The following is a 24,563-nucleotide window of genomic DNA, read 5'->3' as shown; positions in this document are numbered from 1 at the left end:
CAAATTCAGATAACTGACGGTTAATTTAACCGCCTGAAAGGCTTTGCAATTGCATTGCGAAGCCACGCCAAAATTGGATTCTGTTTTATGATGGCTATTAGCTGCCGCGATGTTTGTTATTAATATATTATGTTACATTGTGTTTCTCTGCCGCCATATGGACCATTCATACTGTTGGCAAGACATTTAAGTAAATGGTCTAAACACGGTAGTAATGAAAAAACTATACGTTTCAAAACATAATGCAACATGACCACTGACTCATTTGAAATGACCTCAAATCCCCATTTATTTTATTGCATAACACATTTTGAGTACAAAGTTAAGTACAAACATTTTACATACAGTACTGTCTACAGTAGTTGAACAATGTTTCTGCAATGCTATCAGAAACCACTATTCACTTACGTGGAGCTAAACTAGGAGGACTAATGAGGAGTCGGTGACATCATAGAAGTCTGCAATTTTATGATTCTGACTCTGGTTGTTGTTTTCTTGGTCTTGTGTTTTCAGGTCATTAAAAAAATAAAAAATAAACATTCCACTGCTAAGGAACAGTTGTTATGCTATCAACCTGTCTTTGCTTTGTGGTGACAGAACTGTTTGCCAGTCCACTGAGCAGCAGTGACTATAAAGTATTTTATTTAGTTTATAATAACTCTGTTTGAAGAGCCTCTGAAGATATTACTGTAGGTCTATCTGAGGATATGATCACTAGGCAAATCGCATGATCATATAACCTCCCAGTAAGGGCAGGGCAGGAAGTGGACTTTATTTTAGTCTTCCTCCTACAGCGTCTCATGGGGTGCAATCTTCCAAAGTTACTTTCAAGCTTTTACCAGACAAATGGATTTTTGGCCCAAAATACAGCAAGGATATCCAAATGATGGTCAGTTCTAAATAGGCTTTGTGGTACCAAACACAACATTTGTCAACCTTTTCCTGGCGGTTAGAGTTCATTTCACTGGTGGTACAACAACATACTACATGAATTACTTGTAGGACAATGGTTTACAACCCTGGTCATCAGGGACCCCTGGTACAGCTGGTTTTCAATCCTACCAGGGAGGATATAACTGCATGTAGCTTGATATTAATGTTTTAACAGTTATCTGTAAAAGCAACTTTTGTTCAAAAATTTACCACACGCGTCACTCACCCGATGACAGCATCCTGTCCTTTTTCCTGAGGCCTAAAACCCCCTGTCCAGCATGTCTCTGGGTTTAGCTCCAAACATTGCTTGTCTGTGTCACACTCAGTGTCTCTACTGTACTTTCTTTAAGATCCTTAAGAGCGTACTTTTATTCCATCAGAACATCAGTTGAACGGCTGTCTGTTTTGATGTTGTCTCTCTCGCTCCTTTTAAATCCTGCTGGCTGGCTTAGTGATGACGGCCCAAACCAAGCCGAGCATTACCAGACCACGGTTAACCCCAGCTGGGGTGAACAGACCTCACAGAGTCAGGGCATTAGGCCACAGGAGTTGATCACAGGACCAGAGTGGTCATGTCTTGTGTCAAATGCTGATATTATAAGAATCAGGGAAATGCAGATGTCTGTTTTCCACAGGAAGAAAATGAGGTAAAGTTACCTTGTTTAATGCAGTTTTACAAAGTCTCTTTAAAAATATTGAGAAAATAAGTGGCTCTTATCTTGTGGCAACAAAAGGAAACTCATTTTAAGAATTTCTGGTCAGGACCACAGGGATGCAACATTTTACCACTAGTATGTGACCCCAGTTGGGACAACATGGTGTGAGGTCTGCCTAAAATTACTGCTGAGCAATTCTTTGGCCCATTTCTGATCGTAGTTAATATCAGTTGACCAAACACGGCCAGATTCTGATAGATATCAATAAATCACGCTAGGATTATAGAATACAGAAGAGCTGTGCTCAGCAGAGCACACAGGGAAAGGCCTACTGATACCACATAACTGGTACATTTTGTAGGTATAGAATTATATACCTTAGATTCTATAAACTGCATCTTTGAAGTATTAGTGACTAGATCCCTGTGTCCACGAGACACCTCTCTTTGGGCCATTTTACATTTTACCTTCAGCAACTGTGTGAAAATCCATTAGAGGCAGTCTGTAACTTTTGATAAAGGTTCACACTGTCAGTGAACTTGCATGACCACTTCCATTGAAAAGAATGATGAAATGAAGTCAGTGCAGTACAGGGAGGTTGGTGTTGGAGCCAAGAGCTTTAGTATGCATACTGAGGGTAACCTACGCCCGTCTGTGATCCAGATGTGGTGCCCAGCATCACTGGACCCAGTCTCAGGAGGCCTCTGAGGGGAATGCCCAGTTGGCTGCAACTCAACAGCAGGTCACCCAGGGAATGGCCACCTGGAGAGAAAGAGGGGGTGGGTGGAAAGAGAGAGAAAGCGAGGGGGAGGGACGTAAAAGTGACAATGAAGGTAGGAAAAAGAGAAGGAAGTGAGGGATAGAGGTAGAGAAATTGGAGAAGCAAGGACAGGAGATGGAGAAATGTGAGACTGGCACACAACCGCTGACACAGTGAAAATATAAGGGAATACTAAAACTATGTGAATAATAATGCAAATTGTGTGTGCATTTGTGTGAGAACACTGCATTGACTGATTATACTTTTGTTATGTGTGTGTGTGTGTGTGTGTGTGTGTGTGTATGTATGTATGTGTGTATGTATGTGTGTGTATGTGTGTGTGTGTGTGTGTGTGTGTGTGTGTGTGTGTGTGTGTGTGTGTGTGTGTGTGTGTGTGTGTGTGTGTGTGTGTGTGTGTGTGTGTGTGTGTGTGTGTGTGTGTGTGTGTTTCCATGCATGCGTTTGTCTCACCCGCCAGCTGAGGGTGTGTGTTCCTGAGGCAGGGGACAGAGTGGTAAACCAGGAAGCAGGCCAGCATGGTGGACTGGGTGTCTTCAGTGAAGTCCTCACCCTTCATGTAAGACGTAAGCACCGAGCTGTTATCTAGAGGGCACACGTCACACACACAAATGTCTAAAAACCACACCAATTACTGTAAAAAAAAAACAGGACAAACACAGGGCTCATGTGAAAGAGAGGGGGGGGATTAGAGAAAGAGCTGGCTGTGGTTGGATACGCTTAGCTCTAGGAGGACACTGTTACTTTATGCAGTGCACACACACACACACACACACACACACACGCACACACAGCTCCACAAGGTCACAGTGGTCCTTAATACCATCAGCCAAGCTGCTGCTGAAGGCCTCGAGATAAGCACAAGATATGCACACAGCTGGAGGAAATGATTGAACAACTAGAAAAGTGTGCTCCTTGGGGTGCAGAGCCCTGCCGGGCCTGTTTGCCTACACAGGGCTGTGTCAGTAGTGGGGTAGCCTCGATCTCCAGGCTTTTATTTTCCTTCGCGTTTTGCTCAAAAAGAAAGCCTGACATTCCTGGCATAGGAAGTGGGAGTTGAATCCGCTCCTCTAGACCAGATATCAGACGCTCTGGGGCAGGCTAGTAGTGGGGTGCACGAGGAAGGTGAGGGGGTAAATATAATTTGTACGATAGACGATGCAACGGTTTGTGGCGCCACCTTTGGGGGGGAAGCGAAAGCAATTTTGGAGGTGCGCTCTACAGATGAGTATAGAGAGGACCCTCAACATGCAATTACAATTTGTGTCTAACTGTGGGCTATTGTGTTCATGATATATGGTGTTTTTTGTAAGAAATAGGCGGAAATGGGTGTGGCCTATGGGGAGTTGCATCAATATCCAAGGAATACAGTGGATTTATTTTCATTGTACAACAGTTCAGTTCAAGAGTTATAGGCCAAAATGTCAAGTGACCTGTTATAGCACCACTATGAAGCTTAATATATACATTTGAGATTCTTCCTGGGCCTACTGGGAGTGTTCGTGCAATGTTTCACGGTTCCCGAGATGAACTGCTCACAGACAGACAGAAACACAGATGAACAGACAGACAGGGTGTAAACATAATCCACCCGGGTCGTTCCGGCCTGGCGGAGAGGATAAATAAAATAACAAATACAAAAATACAAAGAAATTAAAGAAAAATCCTTTATGTAAAATAATTAAAAAATATATAAATGTATAGAATATAATTAGTAACAGACCAGACTACTGCTGCAGTTTTGTTTAACTCTGAGTTCTGGTTCTTTTCTAACAGGCCATGTGAATACGAAAGTAATGGAATGTTATCACGGTTTGTTTGTTTGAAATGCTGCTTCGCCCAAAATACCGCACCTGTTTCCCACGCCTCAGACCGTGGGAGTGTATGTGTGCACAGTGCACACCCGTGTGCATGTGTGCGCACGCGCTCATGCATGAGAGAGAGGAGAAAGCAGACATGTGCATGAATGGAAGACAACATGATAAGAGGAAGAGATGAGAGAGAAAGAGACATATCAAACACAGAGATATTTGCAGAGGGAGGGAGCCAACAGTGAGGGAATAGTTACATTACGTCAGTGTAACAAGACACACACACACACACAGGGACAAGTATTGACACATCTCAGCTGTGGAACATGCCGCCAAGTCACTTCTCGTTAATCTTTCAGGTTACAGACTTACAGCTCATAGGTTGGTTGCACTGTATAAATCAGTGATTCTCAAACATTGAATACATTTTCTCAAACATTTAACTTTCATAAGTATTTTTCCACGGACCTGAAACAATTTTGTGCCAGGGACCCCCATAAGAGATTTGGCAATATGTTAAGATAATATCAAATCTATAACGCTTGATGCACATTGTAGATCGGCTATTTAGCCCAAAAAATGAAATTTGGGGCATGAGTGTTTAAACACATCCTCATTTTGCTGGGGACCCCCTGGAACCCCCTTTGAGAGCCAGTGGTATAGATGGAAGCAATCAGAGTGCAAATTACATTACAGGGCCATCTTTTCCCCTCCCCCATTTGCTTCTTCCTCACCAGCGATCCAGGTGTCCAGTGTGACGTCAGCCGTGTTCTTCATGACCGGTAGGAACTCGGAGCAGAGCAGGGCACCTCGGCCGCGGCCCCCGTGTCCGTTCTGCTGCTGGGTCCTCAGCACCCTGCTCTCACACAACTCCAGCACCAGCCGCATCTGCCACAGGGGGAATGTCTCAGACAGGTCGCCCTCACGCAGAGAATGGACCACCTGGTAGAGACAGAGAGAGGGATATACACTGGATAATCATGGTAACACCAAACGCAATGTTAGACAATTAGGGGTGAAATTATTAATCCATTACTGGATTAATCAAGCAAGAAAATTAATCAATAGCAATTTTGGTAAAATCGATAATCTGGATAATTGGTTTAGTGATGTGTCACGGTCAAGTGTACGGTTATGTTTACATACAACAAAACAAGTTTGTACTAAAGTACTTTCTATGGCCAGAATAGAAACGCACAACGGTAGAACACATGGCAAACACACAAGTAATGTGTTCATAAGGCGGTTCAGCTGATCCGTTTCTGGAAGCCTATGATATATAAAATATCTAATGTGTTATTTTAAATCATGAAATGTAAATGCTTGACTTTGTTCCACATTATAAAACAAAGTTAGATTTGTCCAATGCTGGGTCAACATTAAGCCAGCAATCTCAATATGACCATTTAAATTGGGTTCATAACTTGTCATGGATTAAATTGTTATCCTTATGCACTTTCACAGTCAGAGGCACATTTTGCTTGTGCATTTGCACAAGCAAAATGTTTTTCAATTCACTGTATACTTAAGGTGAATTGACAATAAAGGATAAAATCAAAATATGTATCTTAATGATTACTAGCATACCTGGTCAATGGCAATGTATGTAGGCAACATGTCAGGGTTTTCCTGAGTCACACACTCATATAGCATGGCTGAGAAAAGGGCCAGTCTTTCTTCACTCTGTACACACACATACATATGAGAGAGAGAGAGAGAGAGAGAGAGAGAGAGAGAGAGAGAGAGAGAGAGAGAGAGAGAGAGAGAGAGACCGAGACAGAGTCATAAACACACAGTGACAGCAATAGGAAGTCAGACTGACTGTCTGGTCAGTCTGGTTGACTGGACATGCTGGAGCCTCCACTTGAGAAACAACAGAAAGAGCCATTACATCACAAGACCATGTTAATGTAAACATTGTTCTTCATTCATGTAACGGTGGGACAAAGACAGCAGGGCCTGGGTGTGTTAACGGACATTGAATGAGACAGCCTAGTAGAGAGACAATATGATGGAGACAGAAAGGGAAAGTCATTCTTAATTTATACTCTGTCGAATGATGGTGTTGGCATGCCGAAAATAGCTGATACAAATTCACAAAGTGCTGCATTGCAACACCTTGTGAGCTTCTGGATCAGTTATTTTAGGCACGTGACAGCACCATGCGACTGTAAATCAGGCGTCGGAGAAGGCAGATAGACACAGAAGCAGAGTGTTGGACAGAGATGGACACATGCACAAATTAAAATGTGAATTTACAGTATTTCACACAAAATTTAAATCCAGACACCGACAGGACTCGTGCTTGACCACCAACAAACACTACATTATCCTGTTTATAATTGTAGCACAAAGATAAAGAGATAAGACACAGAGGGAGAAATGTGAAATGGAGCCAGAAAGATAAAGCTCGAGATAAAAATAAAAATAGACTGCAAGAGAAATTCTCCTGCTTCAATTCAATTACATGACTTTATGGTAGAAAATTGTGAAATTTCTTCCATTTAACGGTGTGGGCTGAAACTAATGGCACTGCTCGAACCAAATAATCAATCCAGAGAACCTCTAGTAAGCGTTGTGAGTGGATATTATGATGTAAGTCCTGTAATTCACATCATTTTGCATCATTTGTGTGCAAGCCCGTTTTCCACAGCAGACACCGGTCATTCCATAATGTTTCTTTGCATTGACTTTGCATGTAATTGTAGAACCACTGATATGACCGAATTCTGCACGGCATTCCCATAGGGTGTCAGTAATACACTCACCGAATATGAAGGCGATTGGTTGGGTGGTTCCTGAGATACGCATTCACATACTGTACATACACAGATTTGTGGAATTTATACTGTCGATAAATACGTAACAAGTCATGAAGGGCATATATACTATACCATTTGCTTTAAAACAGAGGGCCTGGGTAGCCAACAATGTGCAAATAAGTGAGGTTCTAAAGTTCGATTTGAGATAAAGACTCATTGTATTTTGACTTGTATTTGGGATTGGTTAATACAAATGCTAGGGCTGTACTGTACTCACGTGTTTCATTCCCTCAGAGGCTTTACAGAAGAACTCCGCGAAGGACACCAGGGCCGGCTCAGAGGTGAATGTAGAGATGGCCTCGGGCTGTAGACACACAAGCGCGCACGCACGCACGCCCGCCCACAGGAGTTAGTGATGGAGAGGTATACAGTGTGCAGATGTGTGGCAGAACGTAGAACACATGATCAAAGACACAGCTGAGTGTGACGCCTACAGCCACAACCTGCCAAGACTAGACAATACAGTACCAACCAACCAGGGAGCAATTCAATTTAATTCCTGTTTGCATCCTGGTGCCCCCTGGTGCAAGTCAATTAACATCCCCCCAGTGCCCCAGATAGGCTAATCTAGAACTAGTTTATTACCAATCCCTTCGCAATTGGACCTGCACTGTATAATTCAGGTTTGTCTCATTCTCAAGCTATTGGGACGTACAGTGGAAGGAACTGTCTGGTGATTAATCAGCTGAGACGCAACACTGACATTTTGTCAGTGTGCTAATTTGCATCTAATGCATTTGGGTTAATCAAGGGTTATTTACAGTAAAGGGTGATGGAGGATAGTTGCAGCATTAAGTGCATAAAGGGGGGACTTCTACCATTGGCCAAAACACATACACAGTCAAATCTGGAGTGTTCATTTGACTAGAGTGTATAAATCAACCTGCAAGGCAACACTGGATGGTTGTGAGGTAAAGTCACGAAGGGAGACTTGTAGAATGTCAACCACCTTAGTTTCTGATGAAAAATATTGCCTAGCAAGCATTATATTTGTGATCGGAATTAACTTAGTCATAGGCTACAAGAAAGTTGTGATGATGCATTACAAAAGGTGCTTATTTTGGTAGCCCCACACGCTCCGTGAATAAACAATTTGCAATGGAATATCATCAGACACAAATGTAGAACACAATGGCACCTATTTTGTCATCAAGATAAAGAGTAGAAGTATACATAGTTGACAAGTAACAGAACCAATCGAACACCAGCACTTTATTGAGGGCACAAAATGAACGTGTTCACCTCTGTGATAACCTGTGTGTTTGGGTCAGCATGACGCTGATGATTATAGCTGAAAGGGGAAAAAAATAAATCACTCAGTGAAGACGATTCTGAAACTCACTATTCAAACTCACTACACTATCCTAACTTTTTTGTCATTGTACTGTCCACGGCTTTTTGTAAGTATTCCATGAGGGACACGTACAGACTGCAAAGCGGGTGAATTAACTGGGTTGTTCTGGGATCGTTGAACAGATTGGAGATTGACTGGAGTTCACAGTGGGTGGTTAACTATAATCAACCCTCTATTGTTCTCTTAAGTACACAATCTGCTGGGCAAAACACAGGCACAAGCAGGCCACATGCAGTGAGAGCGATTGCCATACAGATAATAAATGGTCAAGATTTCATCCTGCGGGCCTGATTGGACTCCTCTACGGGCCTGATGTGGCCTGCAGGCCACCAATTTGACACCCTGTCCAAATGGCCGTGTGTGCATAGAAGCCAAATGCAGGCCACTTGCTCTGCTGTGTACCTTGAAGGCCCTAACTTCAGAGTTGTGGCTGTTGACATTGCAGGCCAGTAGGCTCTTCCAGCCATGAGGGTCGTCTTTGTAAGGCAGCTGACCCGCTCTCAGCTTCACATACAACACGCCATCTCTGGACAGAATGGACCTGTGAGTGAGTGAGGGGAGAGGAGAGAGGGATGTGGAGATGATGTGGGGTGAGACGGGGAAGGTAGTAGAATGGAGAGACGTTTATGCACGGAGGAAAGAGAATGAGACGAAGATGGAACATAGGGGGGAAAAATGTGGAAGGTGGAAAGGGGAGAAAGAGTAGATTAAAGTGATAGATTAAAAGAGAGCAGGAGAAGGCGAGTGGGGGAGGAAAGGTAGAGCAAAGCAGACATACTTTCAAAAATGTGAGAGAAACATTGCAATACCAATTTTTGTCCTGGACTCGACATCAGAACCAAAACATTATCAACACCACAAAGTGTAAATTAAAAACAAAACGGCTCTGATACACTGATATTTACTAATTGTATTTGAGGAGGGTTTAAAAAATTGCCTTTAAAGCGACTGCATTTGTGCCCATCTATTCTGCTAAAGTGACATTAAGGTCTTACTCCAGATGCTGGGTTCCTTTGCTAAGGTCGATGGACAATTCCCAGTAACGTGGCCCCTTCACCTTGATCTGCAACAATAAACAACAAACAGTACACCATAAAATGTTACCTCAACATAAACACAGCCAAGAAAAGACAGGTATCTCTATCTTTTGATGCTACATTGTTCTGTTGTTAAAATATATATATTGCTATTGGCTGCTGTAACAACAGATCTTCCATTTGGGGATTCATGTTTTATCTCGCTTATGTTTATACAAAGGTAACAGTATTTCCTGGCTTAATTCCACTCTGTGTCACTGTGTAATGTTAAAAGCACTTTGCATTTGATTTCCATTTCAGAAGAAAAGTTGTTCACATGTCCTTTTGATCACAATCACCAAAAGAAACATGGCCTTTTGAACAATGTTATGAAAAGAAACACTAACTTCATGATAACGAATTGATCAATTTGTAATCGTGTTTCTTTTGATAACATTGATCATAATTATGTTGATATTATTCTCTCACAATGCTGGTGGAAGTGCTGATGCAAAAATAATTCCAGTGGCCAGGAAAACATCACTGCATTGTGCTTTTCTCATCATGATCTCAAACTGGGTTTTGGTCTAACTGTCAACGTGACCTGGACATAAAAAGGAAACTAACTAAAGCTATCACATTCTAAAAATGGGAAAGGTATAGTCACAAGACATGCTACAAATTTGACCCATTGACTTATAGTTAACTCTCGACTATCCTGTTCCTAACACTGTTTTATGTGCTAGTAATGACCTCTGGTTTCTCCATAACTTGAGCAAAGAGAGGAAAGGAGTCAACTATGATATAGTTGACATAAATAACAGTGCTTAGCAACAGTTTAGTATATTATACTAAACTGTTGCTAAGCACTGTTATTTATGCTAGTGACCTCTGATTTCTCCAAGACTTGAGCAAAGAGAGGAAATGAGTTTAAGTTAAATAAAGACATGCCCTGACCTTTCAGAACTTACAGTAATTGGGGAAATTGCTGTTTTGCTAAACCAACACTCTCAACTGCTACACACTCACAAGCAAACTGTTGCACTGCAAAGCTCTTTAAAACTTGTTGGCTCAAAATGAGAAATAATAATTGTTTGTGTGTCATTAAAATACTTAAAACAAGATTAAGGCTGTGTACCCATTTTAGGTGCAGTTTACTTTATTCATTTTTACACAATAGGCACGATGAAATCCATCTGCAAAATTGTCAACTCACGACTCTGAAAATGAAATGACCAGTGAAGAGAAAGGCAGGGGAAGGCATAATTGTGAAATGTGTAAACTTGTCTTTTAATTTCTATTCAATTCATTAATGTTTTCAACTCAAACCAAATGTTATTGTTGCTCTGCATTAAAAAGTATGTCAAACATTTCTTAGCGGCTGCTTGCAGTACATTCGCTCTGCGTAAGATGTATCCACAAATACAGGGAACCCATATTTTCTAAGGTTTTAAAGTGTGGATGATTTTGTTTTGGAGTTTAGCATGTCATGACTTACACTGTAAAACAGTCAATGGTTTGAACTTTGAGGGTACTAATGCAGTATATTAGATAGTGTATACAACATTAATTTGGGCAATACCCGTTTAAGGTTGGGCCGTGTTCATTAGCCACTGATACATTTAAACCTACTATATTGATGTTATCCTATTAAACTACATTTCCAAATTACCCGTTTGAGAAGCTGTAGTTCAGGCAGCATGGTAGGAGCCATCAATTCCACCGTTGTCTCCTCGTACCACTGGGTTTCCTGAAAGAAGAAATAAATAAATGTTGTGTTTATTTCAGTGTGCAGGGTTTACCCTCGGTAACACACATGGTAGCAGTTTTGAGATTCAGTGCCTTGCCCAAAGGCATTTTGCCACAGTTGGAGTCATGGTACCCTCAAGTTGCACACCGCTAAACTATATCCTCTAGTTGGGGCGTCAAATCTGCAATCCTTTCGGTTATTGGTCCGCTTTCATGTATAATATTTAACAATCAACATGAATAAGTTCACATGGGGGCTACACAGATCTCCTAGCAACACAGACATTCCAAAGTATGACTGAAATCATCATTGTGGATTTGTCATTCCTGATGGGTGGGTGCGTGTCAGCAACATTCCACTGAAAAAATGCAAGTTTGACTAACTAAGGTTTGGGCCGCTATGCGGCCTTCACATCTAGTAGCCTAGGCTACATATACTATTATTACAATTATTGTGGGCATGCATATGGCTACATATTTAATGACAAACAAGATGCAATAACAGAGGACAGATGAGCGCAGAGTTTTGCAGACTAGTTATGTGTGGGCAAGGCGTGTGTTCCTATTGTTATAGAAACATGACACACATGTAATGATATAAAGTTAGAAGCAGGTCCAGAGGCTCTAGAACCGGATAAAGGAAGGTATATGCAGTCAGGAGCAATGGAAGGCTTTGAATGTGCACCAGAAGGATATATTTAGCCAAGCGCTTCTCTGGGAGAGAGATGGATGACAGGATGCGGCTTACAGGTCAGCCCGACTTTTGGGGCTATGGAACTGGCAGGAAAAGGGGACTTTCTCCTTAATCTGTTGTAATCATTGTATGATGTGTTGTAATATTTTATGATGTATTTCCAGGAATAGGATTTGCTTCATAGGTCAAAGCACATAATATTTACTCTCTCCCACAGCCATGAGAAGTTGATGTTTAAGCTGTTTGAGCTAACTAAGCTATGTGTGCTAATAACAACATACCTGGATTCGAACATTGTCGGCTAAATAAAATGTAATAAAAGCCAGTGTTCTTGAGGTGGGTTGTACCTTTTCATTAGGCAAACCTTTTTAGTCCATTAGCACCAGCTGTACCAGTTCTGCTGCTGTGTGTGACTTCCGAACCAATCAATTGTGCTGTGTGGAAGATTTATGGTAAGATTATACCTTATACTGTTATGTTGTTCAACTTTGGCCTTGTATGTTGTGACCATTTGAATATCAGAGTCAAGGTGCCATGGTATAATGGCACAGGTACTGGTATTTATTGTTTTAGGAACAGCTTGGTCCAGTGACACATGCAAGTTCCTCTCTTATCTTTGTATATACCTGTAGCTGTGCTTTTCTCCCTGCTTTACTCAGAGGACTACTTTACCACCATCCTGAATGTACTTCTCCCATGTGCTCATGTATTAAACTTCTATCCTGTAATGTCTCTGACTCGGTTTGCCTCAACATAAATACTGTACATACAACATAAATATGAACATTTACTGCCCTTAGAGGCCTATGTAATTGTGTGTGAGCGCCACACACAGGGAGTGACATTGATAAGTGATTGATGTCCACAGTGCAGGCTCAGTGTTCTGCTGTGAACAGTAATTGAAATGATGGCTGGAAATGAGGTGTTCCCAAAGAACATAAAGCAGCCTCCAGTTTGCCTAACCTACAGCTGTCCTTCAACTGTAGGGAGTCAGGGACTGTGTGTGTGTGTGTGTGTGTGTGTGTGTGTGTGTGTGTGTGTGTGTGTGTGTGTGTGTGTGTGTGTGTGTGTGTGTGTGTGTGTGTGTGTGTGTGTGTGTGTGTGTGTGTGTGTGTGTGTGTATTGTCTGACATGGGAACATTTGGTATGCAGCAAGGCAAACAACAGTACACTCCCCATTAAGCAACCCATACCAGACATATCAAATGAATGATGTCCAAGGGAGAGAGAAGCATGGGGAGTGTGTGTGCACGCGCGTATTGCTGCATAGACTCAATTAAATGGAAAGTGAAGGATATTTTCAGAAACACAAAAAGGCAGAAAAACTTTGTAAAACCGCTATATTTGTACAACTCGTACAATTGAGAGGTTATTTACTGCACAAGGAAGATACTGTATAACAGCAGTGAGTCGGATATCACAACAACAATGGCTGGCTTTATAACAAACTGGGCAGAAACCACTGACAGCGGGGCAGAAATACCTCATTAATGTTTGAAATAAGTGGAGTGCTTCAGACAGACAGGGCTGATAGTATCTTAGAACATTTGGCACAAATAAGGAACATACAGTATAACGTGCTGTTTGCGGTTTAGATAAAGGATGGAGAGCATGTAAGAATTATTCATAGAAAATGATGTAATCTATCACTCCCACGTTCCCAAAAGCGAGTGCTTTTGTAGACAAAGAAAAGCTATCACATTATTCTCATTTCTGGTATTAGAAAACTCCAATAATGGCAAGTGAATGTAAAATATAAAATGGAAGGTTTAAATCGTGTTTTAAATCATGTATTCATCACAACACAATTCTAAACTCCTACTTGGCACAACTCACCCCCGGGTACCGGGAGCGCTGCAAGTTGGAAATTCATGCCCCACCCAGTTATGCAAAACCCGTTGTAGTTGTTGTCAGAGTACTCATGGTTGGTGCTGTGTTGTCGGATGCAGCACAGAGCAAGTGTAAGCTCTCTACCTGTGCTCAAACAAGCATGACAGCACACTATCAAAATATAAATATCTGTTGCGTTGATCAGACCGGAGTTTGACCGTTCGTGGTGGAAAAAGTACTCAAATGTTGTGTGTGTGTGTGTGTGTGTGTGTGTGCATGTAAACCTATATATCGGACATACACCATATACACTAGGCTATATGTACTGCATGTGTGTGCAGTGTGCACAATCTATAGGTGATAAATTGTACATTCTGACTTATATGTATTGACTGTAAATATGTTAAGCCATTCATTAAGAGACCCAGTCTTGAGTCAGAGCCTATAAGCTTAACTATTTTAATTGATCTTTATTTTGAATGGCTCTTTAGTTTTACTGATCCTGTGTCCTTATCTTATGTATACACACATGCATCTATTTGAGTGTACGTATATGTGTATGCATGAACTGTATGTATGTGTGTATGAAAGAGCTTATCATGAGGAAGTGACAGCTATGGGTTAGGGTTGACAGGAACATCTGTGACGCAGAGATAGAGGGAGGGACAGAGAAAGAGGATCCAGAGAAACATATCAGGAGACACACACAGAGCGAGAGAGAGAAGTGATGGCGGAGACAGAAATGACATGGCTCAAAGATTCCTCATTTACATTAGAGGAGACAGGAAGGTCAACAAATGGTATAACCAAATGTGGCATTTAAAGGATATGACCAGTGCTTTTTCACACACACATGTATGGTTTCATCAGCGTAATCCATCATTGTCCAAACATGGACAAAAGCCAAACACTGCACTGCATTTACATAGACATACTTCCATGGTGACAGACTAGTACTACTCGCTATTGTGAAATCAGCAGAACCCTTTAGCGCCGCAATCATTAAAAGCCACTTTCCATCTGGCAACCTTATTTTGGGCACGTCATAATATTGTCAAATCCCCCCGCCCCAAACTAGCAGATCTACAAGCTCGTGTTGTAGGTGAGGAAAACGTACCATGGCTCGAAGCAACAGATAAAGTTGCTCAACAATATTATTTGGATTTACAGTATGTCATGCAAAGGTAGCTATAAAACCCAATTGACCTGTTTCTATCTCTTTCCCGTCTGCTCTCACTCTAGCTCTACCCTCTCTCTTCTCACAGAATACTACAAAGTGATGGAGCATGCTAAAAAAAAAATCACCCACTTCTTTACACCTGCAAACCGGCGTTGTTAAATATAAACCTGACAAAAATTTCTACCAAAGTTCAACAACACTCGACAAAGTAACTTATGTTTCCAGGAGCTTTTGACTGAAGATAGAGCATATTTGATGATCTTGTGGGCATTAACTTCGATTCATAACGATCATGCTACTGTCAATCTGCCTCTACATCTCCGAGTACTTCTTTTTGATATTTTGGGGCATATTTCTGCCTTTATTGATAGTTATACAGTGTACACTGTACAGAGACAGTAAGCAGGGAGAGAGAGTAGGGGAGTGACATGCAGCAAGGGTCCGCCAGGCTTGGGAATCGAACCCAGGACTCGCTGTCAGGCATCAGAGCCTATGGTACGTGCCTTAACCACTCGGTTATCATCGCCCCACATCTCCATGTCTTTTTAAGGAAACTACTGTACCTACAGTAATAGACCTCTTATTATTTCAAATAAGATCAAATCATAAAGCATTGGTTCTAAACCGTAGTCTTGAGAACCACCCGTAATGCATTATAAGAGGTACCACATTACCTTATAGGTGACATCTAAGAGGGCGTAGCAGGGTTTGAGGCTATCCACATCCACCGGAACCAGCAGACGAGGCTCAGCAGCCAACACCACCAGGTGACGCAGGGCCTGGAGGTGATAGCTGTGGGAACAGTAGTGACATTCACACTTTGACCTCGATAGAAAATACTATGAAGTACTACTACATCAGTAGCAGTAGTAGTAGTAGTAAAAGGAAGAGCACTGCAGCAGAGGCACATGTGTGGGAAATTAAATTCCAGGTCAGCAAAGGTACATGAGAGACCACCATGGTAGCATAGAGTATACAGTATATAGTATTACCTTAATAAATAGTACTTTATCTAAAAGTAATATATTATTGTCAAAGGATCAACTTTATATTTTGTGTCTGAATGTGACTGCTGAATGAGTAGAAGTGATTGTCCATACTGTGTGTGTGTGCGTGTGTGTGCATGTGTGTCTTACCGGTTGTCAGTGCTATGAACAGGAAAGTGGGGGTAGAGGGCACACAGCAGGGCAGCAATGGATGAGTTGGAAGTGCTCAAAGTATACCTGACACAAAACAACAACATAGTAAAAAGAAAAAAGGTACAAAGTAGACAGAGGTAACAGTCAATACAGGGATGTGCACTGGGGAATGTACCCTCACATACAGTAGTACTACACAGAAATGAACAAGCACATTTGAATTATAGATGTTCAGGCTGCTGAGTGAGCTTCACACCAAGATTTTTCACAGCCTGAAAATCCAGTTTCAAGTAGTTTATGGGGCATGAAACATTTGTGGCATAATACAACAACACAGTATACAATACAGTACATAATGACTAAAGGGTCACAAACCGTCCCCACAAGATGTTTTTTATATAGGATCATTGCCTGTGGTGGCCCTTCAACCACTTTTACCCTGGTGCCCTTATTTGTCATCATTATAGGTGACATTCTCCCAAAATGTTCAATTATTCTAACATTAAAATAAATAAATAAGACTATTCTAAATTGTTTAAACTTCTTCACATTTTGTTAGCCAAAGTATAAATCTGTCTTAAGTGGTTAGTACTATATTTAATATGGAGCTTTCATTTGCAATAGTCAATCCCTAACTCCATACCACATCACCCCAACCTCAAAGTGGAATCAACGTGCCAGCATCCGGGTTGTAAATTGAGGCTATATACGAATAGAAAATGACACTTTCCCGGTTTTAATGGGTTAAACAATAGCTTACCCCATTTTTAAAAGCACACAGTAAAATCCTGAGTGTTCGTTTAACTCAGGGGCAGGTGTTCAGGGGCCCTTAAAGGTCAATTTGGTTACATTTATACACCCTCAAGAGTAAAATGAACACTCAAGATTTTACAGTGCAGGTGTGCATGCAAGCTCACAAAAGACCCACTTAAACATAACAGTCAGCTCTTAAGTGTCTCCAACTAACTACTTCAACTAATTATAATTGCTGGGTCATAAGTTAAGGGCTTTTATGGAGAGGGAAGGGTTACTTGTTAGGTCAACTGAGTTGAGGGGTCAACTGTGTTCTCATAAAATGAATTCTCTAGAGATTGTGAACAATAGAGATAACCAGGAAAATTACTGTGCCCCTCTTTTATATCCATGTGTTTCATCTTGATTTATATTTATGTTAGCACAGTCTGCAGAGCATGCCACACCAACATTTCCCTGCTTGTACAGTGAGTGACAAATAAACTCTTTTGAATCACAAATGTTTTGCAGAGCATGCCACACCAACATTTCCCTGCTTGTACAGTGAGTGACAAATAAACCCTTTTGAATCACAAATGTTTTTCCTTTGCTTAATGTTTTATGTAAAGCATTATTGTTGAAATGTGCAAGCCAAATAAACTTGCCTTGCTTACAGTTCAATTTGGTTACATTTGTACAAATGGATAATGGATTTTACTGTTAAGTTAGTCTATACCATTGATATATCTTTCTTTATCTCTGTACTTCTGTGTAACAGCTTTTAAGGAAAAAAACAAGAATGACAAAGTCATATTATACCAGCTTGTGCCAAGCTATTTAACCCTTGAAAAGTACTGTCATGACTCTTGCATCTTACTAAATATTACCAAAAAAAAAAACGAAATATTAAACTACGGTTAAATTAAGGTTCCTTTCACATATAGTTTACTTTTTAAAACTTCCGGACCAAGAACCAAAATTGTTAAATTATTAGATCATTAGAAACTCTGCAGCTGCAACGAGGCACTCAGGTCAGGATTATATTAGATAAGAATTAATAGATTAATAAACTGTGTCTCTGAAACAGTGTACTGTGTAATACTGCAGTTTATATTAGAAGCATAGTAGTTGTTATTTACTTTTTGTCCGCTATTCTTTAGTTCTTTTCCCTATGCTTGCCAGAGGGTGAAGAGTAACGTGTCTTTGTCTACTGTAATTGGCGACGGTAAATTAGCAAGTGTTCCGCTGAATTCTGTGACCGGAGCTCTTACGCCTGTTCAGAGTATGGGAAGGCATTGCAGACACCCCATTGCCTTAAAGGACAGCCAATGAGGATAAAAAGTCACGACTAGCGCAGCAACTGAATATAGACCAGCTTGCTTCACAAGCTGGTAAAAAAAGTGTAACTTTCACTTCAGACTTCTGCTGAAAAAGCACCTTGAATGGGAACAGAAACTCCAGAACAGAAACCAAGCGACAGAGACAGCAAGGCTGATGAATGAAAGAGACAGATTCAGACATAGACAAGTCAAGCAAAACCAATGAGACGTTATCAGGTAGTAGTTTAAAAAATGAAATGAATGAGAAAGACAAGAGATACAAGAGCATGTGAAAAATACATAGAAAATGAATGAAACCGGTTAAAAACCAGAGCATGTGACTGATAAAACAGATGAATGAAAGAACCAAAGAAAGAGATGCCAGGAGCCTGCTCCTGTAACCACAACAAACCCCTCTCTAAATAACCTCACTGGCTTTACATTTGACTACAAATAGTCCTGACCAGAGAAAAATGAAAAGGCTGAGGTGAAAAATTGGTTGAGGTGGGTTGATATTTGGAACACATAATGAGTGAGGAGGCTCATTGTCTTGTTTATATAAACCTGGTGTGTGTGTACACTGTACATCTACATAATTCATGTGTCTTCTTTCAAAAATAGCAGTTCCAAGTCCTGCTTTGATATAAAAAAAGAAAAGCGGTGTCTTCTCCTCCGTGTCATCAGCGCCCATACCCTGGGTGGGGTTGGCGAAAGGGCCTACTCTGTGTGGAGTGTGCATGTTCTCCCCGTGTCTCCTAGGGTAGTTAATACCCTCACAAAAACATGTAGTAATGCTGTTCGCTATATCGCCTCCCCCGTGACAGCCTGATGGAGGGGAAGGGAACTGGTTGGAATAATGTGTTCCTTCCATGCGCTACGTCCTACCGGGGAAACTCCCCCCTGTGAGGTGACAAGAAGGTCAGTTGGCTCTCATGCATTGAAGGAGGCATGAGCTCGGCCCTGGGATCCCTAGGCTGTCGGGGTAGTGTAGCGCCCAGGATCACTTAGAAAATTGGCACCGGGTGAAAAAGGATTAAAATATCGTGGGATAAAACATTTTAATAAAAAAAGTGAAAGCCCTAAAAATGTGTCTCTTTTAAATTTTGAATTAAAGACCAATTAGGGTCGCTATTGTCTATTAGGGTAAGGTCAGAGAGACTGCAACAGATGGCGATGCCTGTGTAAGTGCACGGGAGAGATGGCGGGTTTCAGTTAAAGCCTTCTGATTACCACCAACATGCTACACATATCCCAAGCACCTATGACGTGCGCTTGCAAGCCCACAGACAGACAGACAGACAGACAGACAGACAGACAGAGAGAGAGAACTATTGTAATTGCTGCAGCTCTCTGGCAAGTGAATCTGAAATGGATTTACCCATATGGACCAGTTCTGCTTAATTATAAAACTTTATCTTTGGTTTTAAAATTAGACTTATGCATTGTACTTATGTTCATCATCAGCGGGGACGGTACTCACTCCCAGGGGTGTATTGGTGATTTTTTGGGCGGCGGAAAGCTATTTAAATGACGGAACAATGAAAAAAACGCACGGCACACGCACATCGCACGCATTTTATTTTACCTCAAAGTAGGAAACATGTTTTTATTGGAAATGTTTTTTAGCTTAGTTTTTAGCTTAGTTCTAGTCTTTTTATATTAATAAAACTAATTCAAGGAATGCCTTGAATTATAGGAGCTGAAACCAAAAGTTTGCTTTGAACGAGTATCTTTCTCTTCTTCGAAGGTGGCTGAGGCATTGCTGCGTGCAGATAGGATACTGGCAGCAGCGGCTGTGTTGCTTACCGTGTTGCCTATGTGAGGAGTGAGGATGCATTTACACACTGAATTGTAAACCTGTTATGCAAAGCAGCCATTTAGGTACTTGGCTCAAGTTGGCTGTGGCTCATGAATCGAGGTAGGTGGACGCGTTCTAGCCATAGAGTTAAGGTTCTAGCATGCACACGCGGAGATCCGTACCGTGCCATACCTGAGCGCTTGGCCGCACACGTGAAAAAATATTACCCCCAAGCCGTGGTGTCACATGAAGCGACCAAAAAACATCCCTGCTCACTCCTCAGATTTAATGCAGCCAAGACTGTCTGTGCTCTGTCTGTGACTGAGGCCTCCCCTCTGCTGTAGTAGAGGTGGGGGTGACAGTCAGAGATGGGGATCGTCTCAATGGGGAAATGAGCATTGTTTTACAAAGCCTTGCTGAAAATATTATTATACCTGTATAATGTAGCCTGTGCATCGGGTCCAGTAACCAGTCTAGACCCATCAAGCAGAAGGAGCGAGTGTACTTGCCGGCAGCGGTAGCTGCCAAGGCACTGCCGGCAGCTGCAAGCTGGCTATATAGCATAGTTTTAATTAGGTTAGGTTTAGGCATGGTTTTACTGAGGTTAGGGTTAGGCATGGTTTTACTGAGGATAGGTTTAGGCAAGGTTTTTACTAAGGTTAGGGTTAGGTTTAGGCATAGCTTTACAGAGGTTAGGGTTAGGTTTAGGCATAGCTTTACAGAGGTTAGGGTTAGGTTTAGGCATAGTTTATCTCACAGCCACCGGCAGCTGCTGGTGCCTCCAGTCGGAAAATGCACTTGCTGTCCCTCCCATTAAGGTCCGTTTCGGACCGGGTCAAATTATCCTCAGGTCCTTCCGGAAAGGTTCCAACTTTTTGGGCCTGTGCACACCTCCACTGCTTTTTTTCATACAGTAGATACTGTAAGTATAAAATATAAAACAATGCATTTTTGTTCATGCCCCCCTCTATTGCAAATCCCTTCGCAAATGTGTAATTCACGAGCATGCATGTGTGTAATCCTCTCTTTCTTTTCTGCTTCCATCAAAGGGTGACAGTCACAATGCCATGTTACGGGCCACAATTAGCTTTGTGTGTGTGTGTGTGTGTGTGTGTGTGTGTGTGTGTGTGTGTGTGTGTGTGTGTGCATCATAATGCTTACATTTCACCTCCCTCCTGTCGGGGATAATTGCTCAGGTCAGCATTATGTGAGTGTGTATGACCTCAATCGTACCCGTTTATGTTTGAGGTCCTGCGCATCACATTCATTTACTATGTGTCATCAGCTCATTTTCATGTTACCCCCTCCTAGGAAAGAGTGTGACCTATATTTAAGTAGGCGTACGTCTCCTATGGGAGTGAACTTCATATACACAGAGTGCACTCAATCCATGCCTAAAAGCCCCTCATTAACTCGTCTCCTCCCTTTCATCTACGTCCTCCCATGACTAAAGAGGGTTAATAGGTGAACTCAATTAAAGGAGGAGTTCACCCAAAAAATGACTTATTTTCTATCAATTACACACCCCATGAAGCCTTGATTTCATGGATTTATTTTTGTTTTTGTGGCATTCCTAAGACAATACTTTGATTACCGTGTGTATTTCTGGTAGGAGACACAAATAATCTACTTTGTGTCTCCTACCGGATACATTAGCCGGTAGGAGACAGGAATCAAATTATTAGCTTAGGAATGCCACAAAAACAAAAATAAATCCATGGATTCAAGGCTTCATAGGGTGTGCAATTGATAGAAAATAAGTCCTTTTTTGGGTGAACTCCTCCTTTAAGGGGTCCATGCTTTCACCTGGAGTCTACATCATGATGGAGGCCTTAGTATGTTCTCATTGAAAAATATGAGTGTTGTGCTTGCTTTAAATGATATCCTGTTTATTATGTATATTATGCTTGTACTACACCTGTGTGTATAACTGTGGCTGTTTCACACTTCACTCCTATGCACTGCAGAACCAAGGCCTAAACCATACAGTGGTGTGTGTGTGTGTGTGTGTGTGTGTGTGTGTGTGTGTGTGTGTGTGTGTGTGTGTGTGTGTGTGTGTGTGTGTGTGTGTGTGTGTGTGTGTGTGTGTGTGTGGCCTATGGGTGTACAGTATATAGCGTATGTGGGTGTTGTTGGTTGTCTCACCTCCCTCCCCCCAGGAACAGGAGGCCCAGGGCCATGTGATGAGCCATGTGGAAGCCATAGTTCATCTCCCCGCTGGTCCGTTTGTGAAGGAAGCGACAGAGCTGCAGAACCTTGAGGTTCCCTGACCCCGACATCACCATTGACAGGGACAACAGCACCATGGACAGACACGTCTGCAGGTTGTAATGACCAGTCTAAGAGAGACACGTTTAATACAGACAAATTAAATCAAACTTTATTTAGACCGTATGGAGCACATTTCAAGCATTAAGCATGCAATACGATGCATTTAAATATGAAGTGAGAAGGTAATAAAATAATAAAGCAATAAAATAGGGAGAATAAATGCTACCAGACAGAAAGGTGTAATCACCAGACTGAAGGAGTAAGACTGGCAAAAACATTGCATACTTTATCAGACCCTGCCTTTATTTATCCTGGATGAGGGGTTGACCAATGGACAGAGAGGATGCTAAGCTGGCTGATAAAGCAGCTGACCAATCAGTACAAGCTAAAGTGCCACTGTGTCTTGAACTGTCATCGTAATGAGTGACCTCGCTCGCTTTGGATGGAACTCACTGCATGTCAAACATGGACGAAAACTTGACTGTTAAATATTGCTCCTATGGATGATTAATGGCACAGGAGTTCATCCATGTTCAACAGCGACCTTTGATGTTCAGAGGATGGCTGTGAACGGTCGGGATGACACTATAGTTTTGTTTGCCAGAGCAGCTCTTCACTGACAGCAATGTTAATCAAATGCTATTTTCTCCTCTCGATGATTAAGTAAGGCTGTGTGTACGTGATGAACATTATCGCCTGTTGAAAGCCAGCGAGAGAAAGACAGACAAACTATACCAAGACGGCTGCTAAACAAACCATGCGCATACAGACACATCTGCAGGTCATAAAGGATACTGACCACAGTGGCAGGTGCAGAGGTCAGACACTTCATAAAGCTTCTGGCGAACTTGTAGAGGCATTCGAAGGCATCAGAGTTCGCGGAACCAGCAAAGCGGAAGCCCACAGCCATACAGGCCCCGGCGATGATGTAGTCATGGGCTTGGCTGATGACAGGAACAGGATTAAGTGTCAGATCGCATTTCTCTCCATTTGCAGAACATTCTTTTGGTTATGTTTCCACAAAAGTATGTGGAAAATAGAACACACACTGAGCGTTGAAAACATGGTAAAACGTAGTACCAATATGGGAAAGGAGAGGCACAGAGCAATACAGCTGACTGATTTAACCCTTGATATTTAAATGTCATTGAAATTGAAATTAACTAATAAAAAGCTGTAACTATCTAAACTCTCCATGTGAAATGGAAGACAGAAAAGGGCATCTGAGTCACTAGTCAAAAATCCTTTATTCAAGCAGAGAGACACCGACGTGTTTCAGGGTATTAACCTATACCCTGATTTTGGACAGTTTGACAGACACAGCTTTTTATTAGTCTATATTCAATCATCCTCAAAGAGCACCAGATTGATTGATTGATCTCAACAGTACATAAACTATTCTTTTACCCAGAACTTTCCTTTTGTTCTTTCGAAATTAACTTTTTAAATGGCCGTTTTATTTACAGCTTTGATCAAGCTGTAAATAAAAACGCACACTTTTTGGGGGGATTGAAAATATTTCCTTGTTCTCCAAAACTGAATCAATTTACAGTATTATTATTCTAACAGTGTTATAAGAGCATTCGATACTAGGGCTGTTCCCTGATATGTAAATGGGATAATACATTCCAGCCTTTGTCTTCAGTACTCACGCCAGTGTCTCCATGTTGAGATCCTCTGAAACCACGGTGTTGCCAATGTTCTCTAAGATGATCTAGACAGCAATGAGGTCAACAAAACTGTATGATTATTAAAACTTCAGTAGACGAACACATGATTTATTAGGAGGATACAGTGGCTGTCCTGTGGAATGAAGCTGAGGTGTATGTATATATACTGTATGTGTGTGTGTGTGTGTGTGTGTGTGTGTGTGTGTGTGTGTGTGTGTGTGTGTGTGTGTGTGTGTGTGTGTGTGTGTGTGTGTGTGTGTGTGTGTGTGTGCGCGCGCGCACGTTATTACCTGGGGAACATTACTGCTGACCCACTCAGCATTTGGCAGGATCTCATCCCACATAATGATACACCTAGCTAGAGTCTAGAGAGAGAGAGAGGACAGAGAGAGTGAGATAGACAAAAAGTAAGGAAGAGAGATATGGACAAAAAAAGAGTGATGAAGTGAAAGTGAGAGAGATGAATGAAGAAAGAGAAAAGGGGCAGGTGCAAATGAGCTGTTAGATGATTAGAAAAAGGTAGAGAAGTAGACATGAGAAAAATGGTCATTCACACACACACACACCCTCAGTAGCAGAAACTCAGGTTTGATGAAGTCCAGCAGGAACATGGTGTCTGGAGCTTTTAGCCAATCAGCAATCGACCTGGAAGACAGAAATCAGGAAGTGACAAGGAGGTGTTAATAAAACCGATAATGGGTTGCCCATTAGGAAGACAGACTCTGATGGATATGGGGGGGATGACTCAACTCTCTTGACCACCGGCACATCAGAGCAAAGCTCTGAAGGATGCCAGAAGGACCTGTTTAGG

General features: G+C 41.7%; 1 protein-coding gene across 1 annotated transcript in view; it reads right to left on the bottom strand.

Moving 5' to 3' along the window:
- Window positions 1-272: 272 nt before the first annotated feature.
- anapc1 (anaphase promoting complex subunit 1) overlaps window positions 273-24,563 on the bottom strand; it is a 62,682-nt gene continuing 38,391 nt past the window's right edge. The window contains exons 38-52 of the mRNA XM_084076908.1: window positions 24,319-24,397; window positions 24,043-24,117; window positions 23,735-23,796; window positions 22,882-23,026; window positions 21,957-22,150; window positions 15,960-16,046; window positions 15,498-15,615; window positions 11,043-11,120; window positions 9,350-9,417; window positions 8,757-8,895; window positions 7,218-7,304; window positions 5,766-5,861; window positions 4,913-5,120; window positions 2,821-2,952; window positions 273-2,351 (exon numbers count right to left, since the gene is read on the bottom strand). Coding sequence (XP_083933034.1) covers window positions 2,209-2,351; window positions 2,821-2,952; window positions 4,913-5,120; window positions 5,766-5,861; window positions 7,218-7,304; window positions 8,757-8,895; window positions 9,350-9,417; window positions 11,043-11,120; window positions 15,498-15,615; window positions 15,960-16,046; window positions 21,957-22,150; window positions 22,882-23,026; window positions 23,735-23,796; window positions 24,043-24,117; window positions 24,319-24,397 — 1,711 coding nt within the window. The 3' untranslated portion in view covers window positions 273-2,208. The remainder of the gene's footprint in view (window positions 2,352-2,820; window positions 2,953-4,912; window positions 5,121-5,765; window positions 5,862-7,217; window positions 7,305-8,756; window positions 8,896-9,349; window positions 9,418-11,042; window positions 11,121-15,497; window positions 15,616-15,959; window positions 16,047-21,956; window positions 22,151-22,881; window positions 23,027-23,734; window positions 23,797-24,042; window positions 24,118-24,318; window positions 24,398-24,563) is intronic.

Source organism: Gymnoscopelus microlampas (genome assembly GCF_963454915.1).
Source record: "Gymnoscopelus microlampas genome assembly, chromosome: 13".
In the NCBI taxonomy this organism is placed as follows: Eukaryota; Metazoa; Chordata; class Actinopteri; order Myctophiformes; family Myctophidae; genus Gymnoscopelus; species Gymnoscopelus microlampas.
The sequence above is the reverse complement of the archived record's forward strand: the minus strand, read 5'-3'. Positions and strand labels throughout refer to the sequence as shown.